Source organism: Bicyclus anynana, chromosome 6, assembly GCF_947172395.1.
Source record: "Bicyclus anynana chromosome 6, ilBicAnyn1.1, whole genome shotgun sequence".
NCBI lineage: Eukaryota > Metazoa > Arthropoda > Insecta > Lepidoptera > Nymphalidae > Bicyclus > Bicyclus anynana.
Genome location: NC_069088.1, coordinates 11,901,731 through 11,926,349, shown reverse-complemented (window position 1 = coordinate 11,926,349; position 24,619 = coordinate 11,901,731). Strand labels below are relative to the sequence as shown.

The window sequence follows — 24,619 nt, the reverse complement described above, 5'->3', positions numbered from 1 at the left end:
AAAAATTCTCGCATCATAACTAACTAACTAATAAGTACTTGAAAAACACATTAGTTATGTCCTCTTGCATAATTGTGCTTTTCGAGATATCACACAAAATTTTATACAAAAACAGTCACTAATGATCTGAGCCAGGTTTATACGCTCCACCCCATATGTCTGCAAAGCAAACACTAGAGTGGAATCTGTAGAACATTATGAGCGGCAAGCAGACGTGGCCGAGGATGCTCCACAGAACTTTGCCGTAGAACTCGTATCTCTCGTCGAGACTGTCGGGCGCTTTGTAGGAGAAGGTGTGTATAAGCCACATGGCTACGTTGGCGATGAGCAAGAACATGAGAACTTCTCTGCCCGGCTTGGATCGCCGTAGCTTGCGACTGTTACTGCATCGTCGGAGTCCATCCACTAGGAGAGTTGTTTGAATGATGATTTGGACTGCCTGTGGATGGAATTTGTGATTTATTTATTTATATTTACATCACAAAACAAGGAAATAAACGATATAACAGAAAAATAACGATTAAATAAGTAGAATACAAAAAGGCTGCCATATCGCTGTGATCAGGAAATTTAAATGCTACATTTACTTTAGCACGTAAGTTTAAAAGAGTATGTTACTCTTCTTATTTAGAACTAATTGATGCCGCACGGTTTCACCGGCGTGGTTCCCGTTCCCGTAGGAATACGGCGATAAAATATAGCCTATAGCCTCCTCGATAAATGGACTATCTACACTGAAAGAGTTTTTCAAATAGGACCAGTAGTTCCTGAGATTAGCGCGTTCGAACAAACAAACAAACTCTTCAGCTTTATACTATTAGTATAGTTTAATCGTTTGTAATATTGCAATTAATAGCATCAGGGTTAAAATACCGGACAAGGGATTAGGTTAAATCATCATTGGACTTTTACACACATTTTTGCTCTACTTATAGGAAAAAAGGAATATTGTTTTTATTTAAGAGAAACTGCTTAAACATACTTCGCTATTTTACGTAAAAATCTGATGCGGCAATAATACGAGAACATAACGGAAAACGAAACATTTTGAAAAATGTTTAAAGTTAATTTACAAAATGAAATTTTTTAGATAATTTAACTTTGAAAGAATAAAAACCGTTTAATTTTATATTCAAAAAATATATATTACATTAAATTTTTCTTTGAAATAATAATTGCTTCTTTGAATATAAATTATTAAAATTTATATTCAAAGAATCAATACACCTACACGTAGTAACACCTGCTTAGTTACGAGTATAAGATTTATCTACTTGAGTTTTCATATAAAACAATATAGTTTATAAGCCAATCAAGTCATTAACTCTTAAAAAAATTGCTTACCATGACCATGACGTCAATAGATTTGATAACATTCAATATGTTGATAGTGGCAATCATTGAAAATACAGTCTCCATAAAGAAAGCCGGCAAACATATGAACAGGAGGATGTCATCGAGGAGTGATACAGGGTGTTCGTTAATATCCAGCTTCCTTGTCTGGTTAAAAGCAATCACCACACCAAAGAGCAACATTATGTGCAGTCCAAGTTTTGTGCAGGAGTTGATAAAGTAGCCCAATTCGAGGTATTCACTGAAACAAATGTATTTTTCAAAATTGATTTTACGTGTACTTACAAGTATTACTATGTTCGTGTATGTTTATTTATTATTTATTTATTTATTTATTCATAACTTAAAACTAGCCTTACAGGTATCACCTAATTCGCTAGCTTAGTACTATATTATAAAACTAAAACTTAATTCTATTTACCTAAATATATACATTACAATTAATATTACCTAATTAGTACAAATACACCACTCAGCAATCCTTGTGAGTTCACTCAGAGTACAAGAGAAGATGTCGATGTTTTCAGCTACGACGTTCAGAGTGCGAAGTGCGCACGTCAACAAGCTTTTTTGGCTAAAATAGTAATGAACAATATCCCTCAGGCCATAACTATTATTACGGCCATAACTTTATTTACCTACCTCGTAATATATTCATTATATTATATCCTACTCTCTCGATTTTTTTCACGGTAGAGGGTGGGGGACACTTTACTCTCACAAAGATTAGCTTGTAAAATCTTAATATTTTACAAACGGATCCTTAGATCGAAAAATATTGGTAAAGGACCCATCATATCTTTTAAAGACCTATCTAACGATACCCCACACTATGAAATAAAAGAGTAAAAAAAAATTCATCACCAAAAAAAAAAAAATTAATATTTTACTTTACGACTTTGTTCACATTTTTAATGTAAATGCATATGCTATTTTTTTTTTTATTCTTTACTAGTTAGCCCTTGATTACAATCTCATCTGATAATAAGTGATGATGCAATCTAAGACGGAAGCGGGCTAACTTGTTAGGAGGAGGATGAAAATCCACACCCCTTTCGGTTTCTACACGGCATCGTACCGGAACGCTAAATCGCTTGGCGGTACGTCTTTGCCGGTAGGGTGGTAACTAGTTACGGCCGAAGCCTCCCACCAGCAAAAGATTATCTCTTCTTAAGTTTAGATAAATAACCGTAGTCTTAAGATTGGTTGCGATTAATTCATGATTACAATATCATAACAATTCGAGATCTTTTAATAATCTAATATCTATATCACTTTATTTAAATAATACAATTTATTAATGAATGGTTATTTGTACATGTTTTCTTGGTATCGTTCTATTTTCTTCAAAATTGTATTTATAAAAGTTGATGTATCGAATGGATCAATCAGCTTAGTTCGAATGTGTGTATGAATATATGCAGAGCACTTTACCACAGTAAATATTATATTTACTGTGACTTTACAAAACAGTAATCTTACATTTAAATCTTTAAATACAGTACAGTTACATATATTTTAATTCATGATTTAAAATACAGCGATTCAATAAAAGATACCTGTCAACTACCTACAAACCTAAATTTCGTGTTTAAGAATTATTGCTTTAGTTATTTATCGAAGATAATTTGGTTGCAATCGCGATAACAATTAAAATGTTGATGCCATTTAACCGTTCATAAGTCATCATTTCCTGAATTTTAATTGTACTTTTTGCCATAAAAAAATAATAATCTCTTCTGATTATTGAGAATAATAAAATATTATTATATTATTTGCAAAAGTATGTCTCTGTTACTTTTTCACGGTTAGACCACTGAACCGATTTGGATGAAAATTAGCATAGAGATGAATTGTACCTTGGAACATAGCTTAAGTAACTTTTTATCCCAGAAAACGCCACGGTTCCTGTGGAATTTGTAAAAACAGAATTTCACGCGAATGGAGTCACGTCGTCCGGTAGTAGTTAACTAATAATTATTCTTCGTCGTTATCAATCCATATACTTAAAATATTAATATCACGTGAGCTGTGATAGCCCAGTGGATATGACCTCTGCCTCCGATTCCGGAGGGTGTGGGTTCGAATCCAGTATGGGGCATGCATCTCCAACTTTTCAGTTTTGTGCAATTATTCTTACTTATTTATTATAAAACAGGGTTAAACAATCCAATATACTCACTTTCCAACGCTGCTAAAAACAAATCCAAGTATGAGCAACCCAGCAACACACACAGTTAGTACAAGGCCAAGGAATAGTCCCTTGTTAGAGGCATGGCAGTCCGCGTGAACCACGATATTACTTGTGTAGTCATTCTCCTCGCTCGCTGTTGGTATTCTACAGAAACAATATCATTTTACTTGAAAGTCACATAAACAAATTTATTACAGCAGGCGATGGAGCGAGCTATACTTGGAGTTTCTCTGCATGATCGAATCAGAAATGAGGAGATCCGCAAATGAAACAAAAGTCACTAACATAGTTCCGACTGTTGCGAAGCTGAAGTGGCAATAGGCAGGACACATAGAAGAGCCGATGGACGTATTAGGTGGACCGAGGACATCAAGCGGGTTGCCGGGAGCCGCTGGATACTGGCGGCTTGAGACTGACTTATTTGGAAGTCCATGTAAGAGAGCTATGTCAAGCTGTGGACAGCCATCGGCTGTTAATAAGTAGCGCATTATCTGACGTAGGTGATAACTTTTTACTTTTCATCTGGTGCGTTTTCACCCATACGCTTCTTCCATCAACTAATCATATAAATGTGTTTGACCTAAGAAAACAACTGCCATTTTTAGTCTTTTTGTATTACTACAGGTCGCAGGGTTAAGTTACTAGAGTACTACCTAGGCCTACTAGCCCTTGTCACTTTGCCCATTATTCGTTCGTTCTCTTCATTCATTTCTTTGATTCTTTGTCTTCTTGTTATTAACCGATATAAATGTCAGTTAAGTTATTGATTGATTGTTGCTCTTTTACTTACTTGCAAACTGTTTGGTTATCGCCTGAGCCAGAGCTACTGTCCGAATCTTCGTTATCACATATTCCAATATGACTCCAAATGATGTAGTAAATAGCAACTGAAATAGAATTAATTATTATACCGTTATGTTATACTATAAGTCTTATTTTTAAATTGGATGTAAAGTTCAACAGTCAATTTGTTCAGTAATACCGTAAAAGTAAGTTTCGATAACGTAGATTATTTATTTAATTATTTATTGTTAGGTACATTGGCTTAGAAGGCTCAATAAAAGAAAAGTCTGTCACTGGTGAGTCCTTAACTGAAAAATTATTTAATGAAATGATATTATATGATTAAAATAATAAATTTAATGTATGAATCAAATGATAATTATAGTAAATCACTATTCTTAACAGTTTAGAAAATACTTACCAATCAGAATATTATATTCCACGCCGAATGGGTAAAGATAGGGCGAAAAGTTTTCGATAATCGACGTTATAGCCTGCGATCCTGTGCAGTTCTCGTTGTGTAGAACACTTATATCAAGGTTGGGCTGCTGCACTAAAAGAATAACCAAATCAAATGTTATAATAGCCCAGTTGCATAAAGGTATATTAATATGTGAAACAAAAACTCTCAGTACATTTTTAAGAAAATTGCATACGAATGAACGTGGATACAGTTAAATTTCACGTGGAATAAAATGCAAAATGCTTAAAGCAATTTTATATGCAATAGAAACATTAAATTAATCATAAATTGATTGCGTAAGTAGGGTGGGAGTAGGTAAGGATAGAGAAGAAACGCACATTAGTCAAAGCGAAGCTTGATTGAGTCCGCTAGTTAAATATAAAATGTAATATGAAAAATGTGTTACCAAATACTGGAAGCTCTTCGTGTGGTTCTTCTTCTATTGTTCTGTTTCCGTATAGTATACCGGCGTAAATCGACAAAGCAAGTACTGTTTCTCGAACAATGTTGTACACCCAGAAACACAGACTACTGCCGATCATGTGCATGAACCCAAAATGGGCTAAACCCTGTCGAAAGATTGTTGTTATTATTCTTCTATTTTTTATTATTTAAAAATTAGCCTTTGACTACAATCTCACTTGGTGGTAAGTGATGGTGCAATCTAAGGTGGAAGCGGGATAACTTGTTAGAAGTAGGATGAAAATCCACACCCTTTGTCAACACGGCATCGTACCGGAAATCCAAATTTCTTGGAGATTACGTCTTTGTCGGTAGGATGCTACCAAGCCACGGCCGAAGCCTCCCACCAGCCAGACCTGGACCAATTAAGAAAACCTCAATCGGCCCAGTCGGGGATCGAACACAGGACATTCTTCTGGTTAATCCACCGCGCATACTACTGCGCCACGGAGGTCGTTAAAAACGGTCATTTATCATGATCTTATCTATTTATGAACTGTATTTCTAAATTATTTTTTATCGATACCACCACACATTTGCTTGTGTTTACTAGCATACAAACGCGTCTTTGTCCGCGTGAAAAATTCGAATTTGGCTATCTATACTAATAAGAAGACGAAAGATTTTTTTGTTTGTCGTAGCCAATAGGTCCCCGAAATTACTAAACTAATTCTTATTATGCTGACATAAATGGATAGCCACATCATCAGCTAGTAGACAAATTTTCTCTTTCATTTCATAGTCAAGCGCCATATGTCTTACAATTCCATTAACATACCTAATACTTTTTATGTTTCAATTACAAAATATTGTAACCTTATAGAAAATGTTAAATTTAGATTAACGTACCTGTGCTTTTAATATATGAACATTGGAGTATTTGAAGATAAAATAAAGCTGTACAAAACAGTACAGTGGATTTGCGATATCATAGGCAAACTGTGGATAATCTATGCATTCATCGTTGTCGATATCATCGTCTACCAGAAAGCCTACTTGCACTGTTATCTGAAGGACCGAGTGGATAAGGTGACCCAGTGCAAAACCTGGAAAACAAACATGGTTTTATTGCGATGCCGCGACATTGTTTTCATTGATTACATTAATATTAGTCACTGATAACGATAGCTATGATTGTTTTACTTTGCATTAATTCGCTGAGCTGGGTATACAATTGGCGATTTCCTGTAAAAACTCTTTATGCATACCGCGTCGCTAATGGTAAATATAGGTCCCGGCAAGTAAGTAGAATTGTTCAACGCATGCTTCCCCATAGCCCAGAAAACAAAAAACTTAAAGCTATCAATTGTGGCGTGCGTGACGATGTAATAAAAAAAAATAATACAAAAAGTAAGTATCTACATCTACATGTTGTGAGGTGTTGGGATTCGGTGATTTAAAATAACACTGGATAATTTTGCTGGGACTTAATTTTAGCTCTTCAATACGTTTACTCTCATTTATGTTAATTGTTGATACATACTTTTTCATAACCCTTCTTGTGTTTTAGGCGAAGAATTTGTTATATTAATTATTTCAGAACATTAATTATATGTAATACTTACACTCTTTATGGTTGGCTGTGGTAGATTGATATGGTTATGTATTAACACCCAAAATTGAGTTACTGCTCATGGTTCAAGTTATAAACCGCGTACTATACTACTAATCTTTTGTTTAGCTGTAGGTAGCTGTATGTACCGAATAGTCGCTCGATCAAAGCGGTTCAAAATCGTGTTGTTTGGTCCATAGTAGTGCTCTATGTTCAGTAGTGACCTCTATCGGCTAATAATGAAGATAACCTAATTTGGTCATGTACCAACTATAACGGCCTTTTTATGTATTGGCCTTTAGTTAGAGCATACAATACAATATGAAACTCCATTTAAAGCTTAAAGGTATGACCTATGAATGATCTTGACCATATTTGATACTTTCAAAGCTTTTTTTTAAACGCTTTAGATTAATTTAAGTTAATCCAGTTTAAAATAGGTATCTATTTACCTGCTGCTCCTAATTTCAGGTAAAAGCTGCCTGAATGCCGCCCATGGCTGAAGCAGTAGTCATGGTTCATGGGGAGCAGCGCTGCTGAGGGGAACGATTGAGAAGCAGTGCTTCCTGGAGTGCCTTCACCAGGACTGTAGCCAAACTCCTCCTGTAATAATCCACTATTACATAAAATACTATCCTTTACGGCCCCCGTGGCGCAGTGGTATGCGCGGTGGATTTACTTGACGGAGGTCCTGGGTTCGATCCCCGGCGTTTTCTTAATTGGTCCAGGTCTGGCTGGTGGGAGGTTTCGGCCGTGGCTAGTCAAAGACGACAACCCTACTGGCAAAGACGTTCCGCCAAGCGATTTAGCGTTCTGGTACGATATCGTGTAGAAACTGAAAGGGGTGTGGATTTCATCCTCAACCTAACAAGTTAGCCCGCTTCCATCTTTGATTGCATCATCACTTACCATCAGATGAGATTGTGGTAACTTTTAAAAAGTAAAAAAAATGGTTCTAAGCTACGCTTGGCGGTACGTCTTTGTCTGTAGGGTGGTAACTAGCCACGGCCGAAACCTCCCACCAGCCAGATCTGGACCAATTAAGAAACCCTCAATCGGCCTAGCTGGGGACCGAACCTAAAGGCCTCCGTCCTGAAAACAACCCCGCATAAGGTCAAATACGCGTCGGCGGGATCGGGGTGTAATTAATACAAAATCTAGTAAAAATTACGTAACTGTACGTATATAGTGTCCGTAATCTAATATAGATATTACGATTACGTTTTTTTGTTAAATTCATTATTTAATTAATTTTTTATTTATTATTCGTTTAGAAAGCTATATTTCTATCAAATAATAAGATATATGATATCCCCGTATTCTCAGTAAAACTATGCGAATAAAGATGTGGGACGTCTGTACATTTGTAAAACCTCACCTCTTGTTTTCTGAAAAACTCTTGAAGGTTTTTATTGTGGAGGCCTTTGATTTTTTGATTTTTAACCGCCACCCGTTTGTATCTGGCGATGTCTATTATTAGGTAGACGTGATACAGAAACCCGATTCCCAGGAGTACTAAAGAATATATCTGAAAAATACAGGGTGATTCGGTCTTTAGTGCGGATATTTTTTTTCGTGGTTCTGTATCATTAATAGAATATAAATCTACAAACAGTTCGATACATTTTATGTAATTTTTTTTTTAATTTATGTCTCTAAAATAACAAAATAATGTACATATTATTACTAAACAAGATATATTCAGCTTAAAAGTGATCTGGTGACGTTCTTTAGGTATCAAACGAAAATAAAATAAACGCACAATAGGGTGACCCTAAAATTCTGTTCAAAAGTAAATAACTTTAGCTAACGATAATTTTGTTATTTTTGAGTTAAAAAAAAAAAGAAAAAATACGTGATTATTAAATTTTGTTTATGTACAAAATATAAAAATATCCGCACTAAAAAAATTTTCTTCCTGTATACAATAATTAACATTTTCTCTGTATGTTCTCTCTTATCTTATCTATTCTATTTCTTAATACTTTCTTACTAATGCCAATATTTTAGAATATAATTGTATGGGAAAACTAGCTGACGCCGCGCGGTTTTACCCTTGTGGTTTCCGTTCCCGGGGATAATATATAGCCTATAGCCTTTCTCGATAAATGGGATTCAATTAGACCAGTAGTTCCTAAGATTAGCGCGTTCAATCAGTCAAACAAACAAACAAACAAACTCTTCAGCTTCATTTATACATGTATAGAGTATAGATATAGTTATAGATTATTAATGGCAAAATATTAATTAGGTGCTAATATATAATAATTACCGGCGATGGTGCCATGTGCCTTAGAAATGGATCGGTGATGTAAACTATGAAACCGAGCGTGACTAGTAATACTGCGTACATGCAGCTTAGCATCAAACTGAGGTATTTTCTGAAAAGAAAAATAATGGTATAATAAAGATTTACTTTAAAATATTACTAATTTTAAATTAGGTTTGTATTATTTCATTTGGATATTTAGGTATTGATATAAATATTACTAAATGAAACAAAGTCTTTACAATATACTTATACATAATTATACCTACGTGCTGCTTTATTGCTTAAACTACGCTTAGGTGATTAGTTTCGGAAATAAGAGTGAACAGACAAGCTGACAAACGGGAAAAATATATTTAGGACCAGTCATTTATGCGTCCATGGTCGCGACCGATCGCTTGCGCAGGGTGGTGCCTCCACGCAACTCCGTCGGCGTGTTCATACGATAGCTAGTTCATATATTAACAGGATGTTGCTTACATGGTAAGGCGACTGTTCTCCTCCGGACTGGTGGGCGGCGGCGCGTGCGTCTCCACGGAGCGTAGGGATTGCGCGTCCATGGTCGCGACCGATCGCTTGCGCGGGGTGGTGCCTCCACGCAGCTCCGTCGGCGTGTTCATACGATAGCTATCTATAAAAAATTGCCAATTTAGAAATTTTAAATAAGCCTATATAAATAAAAAATCATTTTTTCGAAAGCTGTCAAGTAGCCAATTGTGGGACTCTGCATTTCCGTATCTTTGACGATAATGTTATATGGGTCCCTGGAGCTAGTTCGTAGTTAGTTAGTAGAGTAGAGCAAGAGATGTTTTGAATTAAGATGGTAAGAACTCATCGTAATACAAGTAGTATGATGTTACTTAAAAAAAAATTATAGCTTTTTTGTAAGAGCTTCTGGTATAAAAATTGGTACTTACTGAGAGATTTAATGTCTCCATTTCTAAAGTTTCCATAAAGATTTCCATTTCCATTGTATGAAAGTGGACTTGGAGTATTTTCGTAAGCTTAAAAAACACAGAAAAACAATACAATTAAATTAACAAAACACAATATGTTAGAAAATACTTAGCCTGCGTAAATATTACAATGCGTGAAATTTAATTTTTATCCACCAATGTAAAAATATGATTGTTATAAGTTTGACGTTTCTTTGGCAGTGAATGGACCGATTATGATGCAGATTCTTTGTTTGACAGCAGGCGTGATTGAGATTGTTCATAGCTATTTACGATAAAGATTCAACAAGCAAATCTGAGGAGGTATTCTATTGTGGATAATTTCTCACAAAAGTCGCCATTCTAACTTTCAATTTTAATTTGTCCGATATATACCTACGTAAAGTTAAAATTAAAAGTTGAAGTTCGTAAAATTGACATATTTCATTCAAATACAGTACAATAACTACTTAGCACAAGCTTTTGATTACATCACCAGTCGAAAGAAATATAGCAATATCTATTACTAATGTTTAATAATATGGTTAATATTCGTGAAAAAATAGAGTCACTTACCTAATGGCGTAGGAGGAAATGAATAATCATCTCTATTACTCAAAATCAACTTCGGTCCCTCTGTCGAGTCCTGTTAACAAATATCTCTATCAGTACACGAACGACAATACTTCCTACTAACACTATAACTGCGAAAATTTGTATGGATGTTTGTTTGGATGTTTGTTACTCTTTAACGCCAAGCCGCAACTACTGCACCGAATTTGGAATGGAAATAGATTTTACTTTGGATTAATACATAGGCTACTTTTCATACATGGTTCCTGAGGAATTTGTGAATATCTAAATTGCACGCAGTCGCGGGTCACAGAAATGGTGCTCAGATTTGCACCAGAGCTAAAAAAATGTATGAAACATCGAGAGCCAGGCAAAATAGGATTAATAACTTCATTATACGCTTGTTTCTCTCGATCGACACCAGCCTGTATTCGGCTATAATCCCATTACCGCGTTCCACGGTCTCGAAACAAATTTTTCGGTGAAACAAAAAAAGCCACCGTACGTTTGTGAAAAGCTATAAAATAAACAAATTTTTGAAGTATGCCGAGGTATTTCGGTTGCATTTTTGTCTACATTGATATAATTTCATAGATTATATTAACGTGATATTTGTGTTGTAAGAAAATCAAGAGTTCAACGGACACACTGATTTTCTTGAAAATAATTTCATTCCATTTCCATACAATTTATTATATCTAAAAGTCTAACTAATCTTTTCAGTTGTGTTCATTTTAAGAAATTAAATATCACGTGTCTCAAACGGTGAAGGAAAACATCGTGAGAAAAGCTGCTTACCAGAGAATTTTCTTAATTCTCCGAGCGTGTGAAGTCTGCCAATCCGCATTGGGCCAGCGTGGTAGACTATTGTCATAACCACTCTCATTCTGAGAGGAGACTCGAGCTCAGCAGTGAGCGAAATACGGATTGATAACAAACGATAGAAAAGTCTAACAAACTACCAACGAGTTGATCATAATCATTATCATTATCATTATCAGCCGTAGTAGATACGTAGAGGTCAATCGGGAAATCGTCTACGTATCAGAGGACATAGGACATAGGCTTGTAGGTTCCGCAAGCTATACATACGTATAAGAACCTAAAAACACCTCGATCCCGACTTCCTTTCCCTATGGTTGAGATACACATACTAATATATAAAGCTGAAGAGTTTGTTGGTTTGTTTGATTGATTAAAGGGCTAGTCTCAGGAACTACTAGTCTGATTTAAAAAAATCGTTTCAGTGTTAGATAGCCCATTTATCGAGGAAGGGTATAGGAATATTATCCCCGTATTCCTACGGGAATGGGAAACATGCGGGTGAAACCGCGCGGCGTCAGCTAGTATAGTATAAAATGTAGGTATACTTACATTATTATACTTTTATAAAATTATATAATTCATCAAGGCAAATAAAGGTATTTTTTCATTTTGGTTCTCTTGTTATTCTTAAATCTGATTACATATATCAGAATTTGAGGAAATTATCGTTTTATTGATTTTGTTACGATAATTTGATAATGAAATTCAGTTTTTGGTAATGATTGATGCCAATGATGTAAACAATAACCTAATGTTGTTGACAATCGTCGGTATTTACACACTTTGCTTAATCTTTATGTTACCTATAAAAGCTAAAAATAGCTGTGAGCAGGTGGTGCAATGAAGTGCATTGTACTACTCACATTATATTTATTAAGAATCAACATTAAAATATAAAAAAAACATACCAATGAAATTGAGAACCTCCCCTTTCTTGAAGTCGGTTAATTAGATTCAAACATTGTTATTGAAGTATAACTTCTTTTGGGAGGGTAAACTACTTTGTAACGTAACGCCACTCTGTCTGGCTTCCCTTTCTCTCACGTAAAAAATGTTGATTTCGAAAATCCAGAATGGACAGAAAAATTGTTTTTTCTCAATATCATTATTGACAAATTAGTTTATCTGTTATTAACTGACTTTAAAAAAGGAAGAGGTTCTCAAATCGAGTCTATAAACATTAAATTTTTTTCATTCGTCTTTAATATACGAGTATTTTTTTTTCCAGGGTCTTAGTTATTCACACGAGAAGAAACGTAATTAAAAAAGATACGACGAACTACCGCTCATCGTGATACTCAATTACGTTTTGATGGCTGAAGGCAACCATTGGAGCTGTTAATGAACATTCATATTGACCATTTATGACGAGGCCAGTTAACGGGCTGTGTATAAAAAAAGTAAAGAGATTGAATTTTCATTAGGCGAGGCGTCGGGGCGGCACGATGTGTCCGCAGTCGGTATTTACAGCTGGGCGGCAGGGGGTTAGTAGGGGGGAGGTGGTTAGTGGGGGTGGCGCGCGGCCGACTGGACTCAAAAGGTTTACAGTTGGCTGCGCGAGAGTCCCCGCCTCACAAACACGGGCCGCGTTCGCTTGATGCGATGGAACTGTACCTGGCCTTTTACACACAATCTATTGCCTTTTATTTTTACTCGATACAGTGAGAGGATTGACGGTATTCAATATTGTTTATTATTTTAACGAAGTGAAGTAAGTAGGAATGGCTGGTAATTAACACGTAATTTTGATTTGCATTGATTGATTGCTTCATCATTCGACTCTATAGGCTTATGATACTTCATCACCAGTCCGCTATGGAATAGGCCAATATCCTTGTAGTGGGGGTAAGACCCAGCGTACAGGTCCAATGCAGGTTGTTTTTTGTTGCAGTTTGTTTGTTTATTTATTTATTTATTTATTTATTAAGGAAAATCTACCGCTAATACATTAAATTGAATTACAAAAATACATTGGGTTTAATCACAGGTATGCTTTCATGTACCTACTTAAATAATTAATTCAAGTGCTTTGGATGTTATAGTTTTAATTAAAGAATGTCCTGTAATAGCTCTTTCGTTTTTTCTCTCTTTTTTTTAATAATCTAAAACAATCTTAAAAATATAAAAGCTTAGTTTTAAGTTTTTTCTAACCAAATAAAAATATCTTTCTTTTTCAATATTCGAACTCTGTTCCGAATTCCGTTAGGGTTAATGCAGCAGTTTTAAATGAAATTTAGTGATGATTTGTACGTCAGAAATTATTTAATCAATCATCACCATTATCATCATTATCGACCCATATTTGACTCACTGCTGAGCTCGAGTCTCCTCTCAGAATGAGAGGGGGTAGGGAAAAAGTGCACCACGCTGACCCAATGTGGATTGGCAGCCCTCACACACAATTCTCTGGTATGCAGGTTTCCACACAATGTTTTTCCTTCACCGTTGATATTTAGTATCTTAAAATGCACACAATTGAAAAGTTGTTGAGGTGCTTGCCCCGGACTGTATTCGAACACACACCCTCCGGAATCAGAGGCAGAGGTCACATCATTGGGCTATCACGGCTCATATAAACTAATATACACTGTTATATCATTAACCTTTCTTTTGTCAAGAATGGTTTAAATTTTATACATTTTTCAAACATTTACTGGTACAGTGAGTTTAAAAGAATAAATAATTCATTCTCTCTACAGGTGAACGTATAAACTGTGTCACACCCATCATGATTGTGTTTCTCGTTGAAAAATCATTGCATGCATACAGACAGGTACCTATTAAATGAATATACTGTTTGAACTATCGACGGAGCATAAAATAAATTTACTCTGAAACGTGGGAAAACAAGTTGCCAATATATTTGTTAGGTCACCTTCACATTGGTTTTTTTCAAACTTGGTTAGTATTTTTATACATTTCGCATCATTATATACTTGAAGTTAGCAATAAAACCATAATAGCATAGTTTCAATTGAATCCGCACAAAAGGTTTCGTACAAATTAGAAAATTTAATATTCATGTTTATTATTTTGATCCTTTGTAAGAGTAAATTGTATTTTAGGGAAACATTACATTGTATTTTAGGGAATTTCTCAAGGATATACAGGTGCTCTAGAGTATTTACCATAACTCTGGGATTATATTCTTTAACGAAAATTAATTAAAAATGTACAGAAAACGTGTGTTCTAAAATTAATATTTTCGGGGTATATAATATTGCTTTTGTAAATAGAACTTAAAATGTGACCCGTTTACGCATCATTATAAAATGCAAGGATAGATAAAGGCGTGTGTTACATGGATAGTCGGAATTAATTGAATTACTTTGTATGATAACATAAAACAGTTTTTATTTTTTAGTAAAAAACATATTAGCTATGCAGTTCGGTTCCTATAAGTGGACCCGTCAACACCTTGAAGTTACGGGAAATACTCCCGAGCACCCTGTATACGTAAAACAACAGGTTGTTTTATATCTACTCTTACTAACTTAAATCCAGGGCGTAGGAAATATAGGGCTACTTTAGAACAGGACTACAAACCGCTAGAACATACTGGTGCCTCCCAAAGCAGACCTACGTGAGGCAATATAACATGTTTTGTTACACACGTTAAAAGCATCATCACTTACCATCAGGTGAGATTGTAGTCAAGGGCTAACTTGTAAAGAATAAAAAAAAATGCAACTGTGATAAGACTTTGATGAATTGTAAGACAAAAAGTTATGGCAGGTTTCTAAATGACTATAATTTATTTTAAGCGACGCGTGAAGCCGTTCGTTTTGCATATAAACGCATGTGTAGAACCGGGAGTAGCTATCTACTCGTAGCTACTAATAAACTAACAACTAATATTCAGTCAGTGACAGTGTCTATTGGACTATTGCATCAAGTTATAGTACGGTGTACTCAAATCGGTCATTATAGGAGTAACGACCCCAGTGCAGTGCCTATCTACGCAATTAAAGTTCTGTCAGCGCATATCTGCGTTATACGAGACGTGTTATAGGAGTACAGCTCTCTGTGACAGAGCTTAATCAGGGAAATCTTATCATGATAGATAGTGATAGCCCGGTGGATATGACCTTTGCCTCCGATTCCGGTGGGTGTGGGTTCGAATCCGGTCCGGGTATGCACCACGTTTTCAGTTGTGTGCATTTTAAGAAATTAAGTATCTCGTATTTCAAACGGTGAAGGAAAAACGTCGTGAGAAAACCTGCATACCAGAGTGTGTGAAGGCTGCCAATCCGCATTAGGCCAGTTGCGCAAACTGCGCCGTTTCAACTGTACAGTTTTATCGCTATCGCAATTTCAATCAGAATCATTTGAAAAAACTGTACAGTCAAAACTGACGAACACTACACACGGACGATTTAACTGAACAGTTCGACTGTTTAGTTAAAACTGTGCAGTTAAAACCGTAGGTATGTGGCATAGGTTAAACTGAGGGGCGCAGGGCAGAACAATCACTGTATTTTTTTTCAAAAGAATATTTTCCATATTTTTTTTTGATATTTCCATTCCCCTGCAACTAGTCGGGAAAGACTGTATTAGGAGTGGGTATGACAGTAGACCAACGGGGCTGATCGAGATCGAACCACCACCCCTCGGTGATGAGTCCGACCGCTCTTGTCGTTGAGCTATTGAGGCTCTTACTGTATTAGAATGATCTTTGCATTCACTGCAATGTTACTCTGTTATACGCGATATTTTTGAATTTAACATCATATGGGTCAGTTGTTTGTTCCTTCAGCCTACCTAGATAGACTCCGCGCCACGAAAGAAGTCCCGTGGCTAAGAATTCAACTTAAACTGACAGCTCCTTACGCAAGTGACAAAAAGACCGCCATTAACAAATGACAATGAGTGCCATTATTACATTAGCGCCGCGTCTACGGGACTTTTATTGTGGTGCGGAGTATATAAAAAGTGTAGCGATTTTTTTTTTACTAACGGACTATTATTGAAAATGGCGTCGATGATACCAGAAACTAATACACGAGAGGCAATTAAAGCTACGATTAATTTAATTTAAATTTATCAGAAACATAAGTTCATCGTTCTGATGATATACAATGGCATCTTTTTGGCTCATTCGTTAATCCTTAAATATATTATTCAATTAATCTATTTGTTTGATGACCATAAATTAAATAGAAATGCTAATTAGATATTTATCTGTTGGAATGTTAGTCTCGTGGTCGACGTCACAGCACAGTGACCAGTGGATATCTAATCACAATAATTAATGACTAAGGATTTGTCGCTGACTTACGTAATCAGTGTAATTAACAGTCTGAAGTAAAAAAACAATAGTTATAAAATTGAGTACTCACTACATACTCGTACCTACGTCGCTAGAACCGTAACGATCTGTAGATTTGAATTTCATATTGATTTGATTAACCTCCTGCCTACCAGCGATATTTTTGTTTATGTTTATATTTAGTATGTTCTTTTGTTCTTACGTAATATGAGTAGTACAGATGTAGGTAGGTGGTTAAATTATGTCCTTCAGTGGCAAGAGAGGAGAAGCCGTCAAAAACTTATTAGAAAATTTATTTAGAAAAAAAACATCTATACTGCAGCCCTACTCAATGTGTACAAACAAATTAAAACTGAGGGTATAAATCGCTAGTAATTTCACACCTAATAATTATTATAATTAAGTAGTTCTTAAATTAATGAAAATAAATTCGATTTATAAGCTTAGAACAATTAGATATCGTTAATATATTATTTAGAATAAAATTTCATAAACAAACAATACATAATTTAAAATAAATAAACAAGTTATGCAATGACATGCGTTTTCTACTTTAATTTCTAATTTGTTTGTTGGAAAACACGTAAACAGTACACATCAAGTAGGGCTGTAGTACTAAATAATATTATCTCAACCTTAACTTGCTGATAATAATTTTTGATTGCGCTAGAGAAAATTTCTAAATCAGAAGTGCCCAACTTCAAATGCTCTTAAAAAATTGATTCAAATTTTAATAGTTTTCATCATTTCAATCATATTATTTAAGTTCAAATAAATGTAAAGTCTGTCATCCTATATAGGTTTCAATAGGTTTGTATAGGTTTCAATCACATTGTAAAAATATTAAGGCAGTCCTCTTTTGTGTACAGCTCACTATTTTATTATCTAATCTGCCTACTTACTTTCCTTTTATGATATCCTCAATGCCTTCTTTCTCTGGGTCTTCTATTGACCCCTTCAAAATTTTTATATTTGGCAGTTATGTGAAAAATATTATATTAGTATCCGAATATAAAAAAATTACCCGAAAAATATAGTTATACCTATTTTAGTGATTTGTTACTGCAATGAAATATAACTTCACACTCCTTTTTTCACGTAATAATGCTTCGGATTTTTAGTGCAGTGCATTTTATGGAGTAAGTTATTTTAAATAAAAAGATTGTAGCATTGTAGCGACATTAAAAAAAACATAATAGTGCGGTATTTTTATAAATGATGAAATTTAATGATAGACAGGTACGGTACTTATTAATTCGATTGCGTAGATAGGTACTACCTGATGTAGATATGAATCTAAATCTAGATAAATATTTAAGAAAGTTTGCTATGAATCATGAAACTATTACACAACCATTTTAGGTGGCTAGGATAAGCTACCCCGCTACTGATGATACAATGACTGAAGATGACACACGTGCAGTGATATGCATAAGGTTGTCGATCAGGTTATGCACTAGTAATAAAATTAAGCAAATGTCGAAAAATCTGTATCTGTAATTTAATAAGCATTAAGAAGACATTTCTTAGGGTATGCAGTATTTTAATGCATGTATGCACACCACTGCACACGTGATGTGGCTTTGACTTCGTCCACTGCTTACTCGTAGTTGTCTAGTTAATAAGCAGCCTAAGGTCATATTAATCTTAATAGCTAATTTTTAATAGCTAATTTAATTTGTTCGACTAAGCTTCGAATTTTATTGAGAGAGAGAATCTATATCGCGAGCTTTGAACTGGAACTAAGAATGTACATTTGCACGATACATAGGTACATTTACATTAATAGTATTATATTGTATTTACATTTACAGTAGGTACATTTTGGTGGCTAACAGCACTCTGGTGAGGAAGCGGCGTAAAGAAGTGTATTTCCTCAAAACGTGCAAAATTAAATCGGTTCATACTTAATGTAGGAGATTATAAATCAATATATCAATCAGCACAGATTGTGTATCAGAATTAATTTTTGATAATATTTTAATTTCCTCGAGATTCGTTGTTTGATTATGAAAAAAAATGCAGAAATCAGCTTTATTTGTATGTAGAAGCGGATAATTATTCATAATGGATATGACTGTGTAATCTTTTAATCCGGATAATTCACTACTTACACACTACGTAGTTCATATTTATACTCTAGGTTTTGCAGTGTGTTTACTTTAGCCAACATTACGAATAATTTTGTTTATAGGTATTGGTTTTAAGATTATAACAATATTTATGGCTGATTGGTTAATTTGCAATAATTGTAGCTTCCCGTTGTCATGATAATATTATAGGTACTAACAATCTATACCTATAATAAATCTGTAGAGAGATCAATTCTGTACATGAAATATATTTCCAAAATAACTATAAAAAGGTGATTAGTGATCGATACTGATAATCAGTAAAGTTCTAATCTGTCTGTCTGTATGTTCGTTTTAGAATTTTTGTTTCTTTAAATGCATTCGACAGATTTTAACGAAACTTGGTACAATTATTCTTCATGCTCCTGGGCAAGTATATAGTATACTTTTCATCACGCTACGATCAATAGGAGCAGAGTAGTGAAGGGAAATGTTGGGAAAACGGGAGAAGATACGCGATACTACTGTAAGGGCTGAATTAAAGAGGTCTTAGGGCGGATGAAGTCGCGGGCGACTGCTAGTTTTAGATATAAGTAAATTAAGCTGCTCTTAGCTGCAGGACATTAAAATACACTGATCATGCTATTGATAATCTACTTTCTCACGATCTGATATTGCAAGGTCTGGAATTAAATCTGATTAATATAACCCATCTAATTCGGTTTTTTATTTAATTATTCAAATAATAATTATCTATACTAATACATAAAGCTGAAGAGTCTGTTTGTTTGTTTGAACGCGCTAATTTCAGGAACTACTGGTCCGATTTGAAAAATTCTTTCATTTATCGAGCCCATTTATCGGGGAAGGCTATATATTATCCCCATATTACAAAAAAAGTATACCTAACCATGGAAATATAGTGGTTGATTTAGCCTCATGCTCCTCAGTCATTTTCAGTACAGGAGACGTACAGAATATGTTTTAAGCTTTCCTCAAATACCTATACAAAATGTCGATCTAAATAAACGTAATTGAATCTAACATTCAGTCTAAAAATGTTGATATTGTAGTTTTAGTTATTGTAAGATTACCTAGGAAATATATTGTTTGATTTAGCCCCATGCTCCTTAGCCATGTTCAGTACAGGAGACGTACAGAACATGTTTTAAGCTTTCCTCAAATACCTATACAAAATGTCGATCTAAATAAACGTAATTTAATCGAACATTCAGTCTAAAAATGTTGATATTGTAGTTTTAATTATTGTAAGATTACCTAGGAAATATATTGTTTGATTTAGCCCCATGCTCCTTAGTTATCTTCAGTACAGGAGAAGTACAGAACATGTTTTAAGCTTTCCTCAAATACCTATCCAAAATGTCCATCATTTATAATAATCTTAATTGAATAGATCGTACTGTTTGAAAATGTTCATTTTGTAATTTTAATTGTAAGATTTTTTGAAGCAGTAACTATAGATAGTTATCGATTACGAGTAATTACATGTATCTAAGATTTTATCGTTTAATATAGCTATTCGATTTTCTATATTGACTCATTAATACTTACGTACTTAATTATTTAATATTATGCCATAAAAAGATTTCAATAATTACTCGCAATTATGTTTTTGTACGTATGAAGCTACCATGCCCCTTTGTTTAGTCATGCATAAACATCATAAATAATTGATAATAAATAATAATTAATTTAAAAAATTATACCTCATATCTAAATGTATGATGACTTTAATCCGCTAAGAAGATATGAAGTAAAAATAATAAGTTCTGGTTATAATTACCTACCAGTCATACCAAAATATGTGACGTCACATTGAAATTGTTTGCGTGTCCGTCTGTCGCGCTGTAGCCTTTTAACTACTGAATGCATTATGATGTGGGTTTCATATTTTTAGAAATAGCTAGATACTTCAACTATATTTATGTTTCGATTGACTTATTTTGCGCTTCAAACTGACGAATCACTGCGACACCGTCACCCAGATCGTTTCAAACCGAACACTCTTAGGAGATTGAGGAGATTGACTCTTACAATGTACAAATGTGAACCAAGAAAAATACTCACAGCTTATTGAACTTCTGCAAAGTAATGCCTCACCATCTATCAACTGATGGACGTCCACTGCAGGACATAGGCCTTTTCTAGGGACTCCCAAACATCACGAATACTGGATCCAGCGAATTCCTGCGACTCGCTTGATATCGTCAGTCCACCTGGTGGGGGGTCGTCCAACACTGCGCTTACTAGTGCGGGGTCGCCATTCCAGCACTTTGGGACCCCAACGTCCATCGGCTCTTCGAACTATGTGCCCCGCCCAAAGCCACTTCAGTTTCGCAACTCTTTGAGCTATGTCGGTGACTTCGGTTCTTCAGCGGATCTCCTCATTTCTGATTCGATCACGCAGAGATACTCCTAACATAGCTCGTTCCATCGCCCGCTGTGTGACTCTGAGCTTTATTATGAGGCCCATAGTTAGCGACCAAGTCTCGGGACCATAGGTCAAGGTCAAAGTAATGCCTGCTTCTATTCAATACTCACAGTTCTTTCGAGATCAGCGGCGTACATGACATTGCGAGGCGGGCGCCGCCGCGTGCGGCCCGCTGTGGCGGTGACCAGACTCCCGCCCGCCGGGCCTGGCTGAGACACGGCCCGGCGCCGCGCTAGCGCGTCCTCTAGCGACAGCGCAGTCACCGATGTGTTGAGCACCTGAAAAAACATCATTATAAGCCTAACTGACTCAGCATACGTTGTTCATACATATTAAAATACTATACTCGCGAAAAGAGGATAAAAATAACCAATTATACAAAAATTAGCTAACGCCCACGGTTTCACCTGCGTAGATCCCTCTCCCGTAACAATGCGGAGATAAAATATATCGTATGGCACTCACAACTAACGTGGCTTTCTAGTGGTAAAAGAATTATCAAAATCGGATCAGTAGATCCAGAGATTACCTCTACAATACGAGAAACTATACCTCTTTGTAATATTAGTAGATCAATGAAATAGTGCGTTAACACCGTGACTCGAGATTTTAACATTACTAGTTTTTCAATGACTTACGACAAATTGATACAGGACATAGACCTCCTATAGTATAGGAGGGAGGTCGCACTCTATTGCAGGCTTTTTTATTCACAACACACAACACTATACCCGCCAGGCTCAGGGAATTAATGTCACTCTTTGATAATGACCAAGACCGATGTCTTAACGTATTCTCCGCGGCACGGGTTGTTTACATTAACTTTTTAACTGCGGACTACCTAGACCTACTAATTGTTATTGAAATAAAGAAAAATCCAATATTTCATAGTCATTGCCATATTGGCTGGTGGGCTTCGGCCGCGGCTAGTTACCACCCTACCGACGAAGACGTACCGCCAAGCGATTAAGCGTTCTGGTACGATGTCGTGTAGAAGGGGTGTGGATTTTCATCCTCATCTCCACAAGTTAGCCCACTTCCATCTTAGATTGCATCGTCACTTACCATCAGATGAGATTGCAGTCAACTACAACAACAGAGCTAACTAGTAAAGAATAATAATAAAAAAGTCAGATAATAACAACGAATACAGAACCTTTGATGGTGAGATGAATATGCACACATGGAGTATGATTTTCTTCTTCTTCATCCTCTTTAGGTCTTTATGAGTTTAATATAGATAAAATTTAGATTAGAGATAGATTATAATCTGGAATAGTACAATAGCGAAATTGTCACTAAAACAGGACTTACGCGCCCGTTCGAAGTTTATTTTTTTTTGGAAAGAGTTTATTTTTCCAAAAGGCAAAAAATTTAGGTTGCTCGAAAAACTGTGAAAGATACACCTATAAAGTACGTGCTCTTGTAAATGGCAAGCTCCACTGTGGACCAAATCCCCAACGTAAATATCCTGTAACTGGATTGGACTGCGAGTTGCACTCGGAACGGTCTGCTCTAGCTTTTATAAAAGAAAAACGTAAAAAAAGATCTATATCTGATAGGTGCTTTCTGTCTATACTACAACCTTTCTTGATGAGTACTGTTTACCAATAATTAAATTAAAAACGAGGGTATAAATTACTGGTCATTTCACACCTAATAATAATTATAATTAATTTGTTCTTAAATTAACGAATATAAATTCGTTTAATAAGCTTATTACAATTACATATGGTTAATATAACATTTTATAAACAAACTATATTATATAATTTAAAATAAATAAGTTATCAAATGACATGCGTTTTCTACCTTCATTGCTAATTTCTATCTTGGTAAACAGTACTCATCAAGAAAGGCTGTAATATAAGGGCATTGTAGTGAAGAGTGGAACTCAGCAGATATTATTTTATTAAATGTCAAGTCAAAAAAATGTATTTTTCAGTATTGTTAAGCTGAAAGGAAAAGCAATGATTTCAGCAGTCTTTGAATGTACTCGTATTAAAGTAAGATCTCTCTCTATAAACTCGTAGGTAAGTTTATGCTGACATTAATTTTTCGATTTTGGAAAGACGTTTTTGATGTCCTATCCAAGTATATTTTATTTGTATCAAATAACGTGCGATTAGAACTCCCATAGACTCCCTTTGTAATATTAGGATTATAAGCAGCTTGTGTAATTAAAAACTATAATATTCTATATACGTTATAGAGTTGTAAACAATCAAATCTAACTTTGTTTGTAAATAGATAGGTATCATTTTTAATTGAATTTAAGAGTAGTGGATGCCCGCGACTTCGTCCGCGTGGAATTCAGTTTTTCAACCGCGGGAACCTTGGACTTTTCCGGGATGAAAAGTAGCCTTTGTGTCAATCCAGAGTAAAATCTATTTCCATTTATTTATTTATTTCAGCCAGATCGCTTTAGTAGCCGTAGCGGAAAGGAGGAACAAACATACACATAAACTTTCGCCTTTTTATTATTAGTGTGACTAGCAGACTCCCCGCGAAGTTCCTGTGCCGGTGAGAATACGGGGATAAAATTTAGCTCATGACACTCATAAATAACGTGACTTTCTAGCGCGAAAAGAATTTTCAAAATCAGTTCAATACAATACCACAAACTTTACCTCTTTATAAAATTAGTATAGATTTTCAAATTATTAAGAACTAGCGGATGCCCGCAACTTCGTTCGCGTGCGATTTACTTTTCAAAATCCATGAGCCATGGATTTTTCCGGGATGAAAAGTTTATATGTATAAGCCTATGTATTAATCCAGGGTATCTATCTTCGCTTTAAATTTCAGCCAAATCGATTAAGTAGTTGCAGCGTTAAAGAGTGACAAAATTCTAAACAAACATCCATACAAACTTTCGCGTTAATAATATTAGTAGGATAGAAAAATAATTTAAAATTAAAACAATAATATTGTATAGTGGTGTACATACTCCAGGATCCTTCGTGGCTTCTGGCTCTTCATTCTCTTCACCAAATTTCTGCAACGATGTTTCCGAATGATACTTTTTCTCTCCCAGATTCTTCCTATTCAATATTTCTTCTGAAATGTCGCCTTTTCCTGCATTAGGTTCAGTCATTTTCACTTCAAATATTTAATGTATACGGAATATCTAACAATTCACAATCAACATAACATTTTCAAGTTCTTTTTTATACGGAAGTGCGACATGTCCTTCGTGCAAAGAATCAATTCGCTATTTAAAAGAGTAAATATAATGAAAAAAATATATTGTCATCCGTTATCACGTGAGACTTATCAATCAAATAAAGACGTAATCACTGTACAAAATTAACGTTTATTTTATTTAATGAGACATTGATTTTTTTTTATGATCACTCACACACAGTATAAAATAGATATGTACTTTCCACAACGCTTTTTAACAACTGTCCGGAT

At 35.1% G+C, this 24,619-nt stretch overlaps 1 protein-coding gene across 1 annotated transcript; it reads right to left on the bottom strand.

Moving 5' to 3' along the window:
- Positions 1-3: 3 nt before the first annotated feature.
- Positions 4-24,299, bottom strand: LOC112051152 (proton channel OtopLc-like). Its single transcript, XM_052882221.1, has 15 exons — positions 24,153-24,299; positions 21,313-21,480; positions 10,584-10,657; positions 9,994-10,061; positions 9,557-9,707; positions 9,080-9,188; positions 8,186-8,335; positions 7,260-7,410; positions 6,105-6,301; positions 5,207-5,362; positions 4,752-4,875; positions 4,338-4,434; positions 3,536-3,691; positions 1,345-1,594; positions 4-439 (listed from the first exon to the last, which is right to left on the bottom strand). Exons 1-15 carry the CDS (start codon positions 24,297-24,299, stop codon positions 119-121), a joined length of 2,319 nt encoding a protein of 772 aa, XP_052738181.1. The 3' UTR covers positions 4-118.
- Positions 24,300-24,619: the final 320 nt, after the last annotated feature.

What these genes read in the sequence shown, in the direction of transcription:
- LOC112051152 (XM_052882221.1), bottom strand. Translation starts at nt 24,299, where the DNA reads ATGACTGAACCTAATGCAGGAAAAGGCGACATTTCAGAAGAAATATTG. An exon ending in GGCACATGGCACCATCGCCG is followed by an intron (nt 8,336 to 9,079) that starts GTAATTATTATA and finishes TGTATTTTTCAG; the next exon opens with ATATATTCTTTAGTACTCCT. An exon ending in GTTTTTAGCAGCGTTGGAAA is followed by an intron (nt 1,595 to 3,535) that starts GTGAGTATATTG and finishes CATTTGTTTCAG; the next exon opens with TGAATACCTCGAATTGGGCT.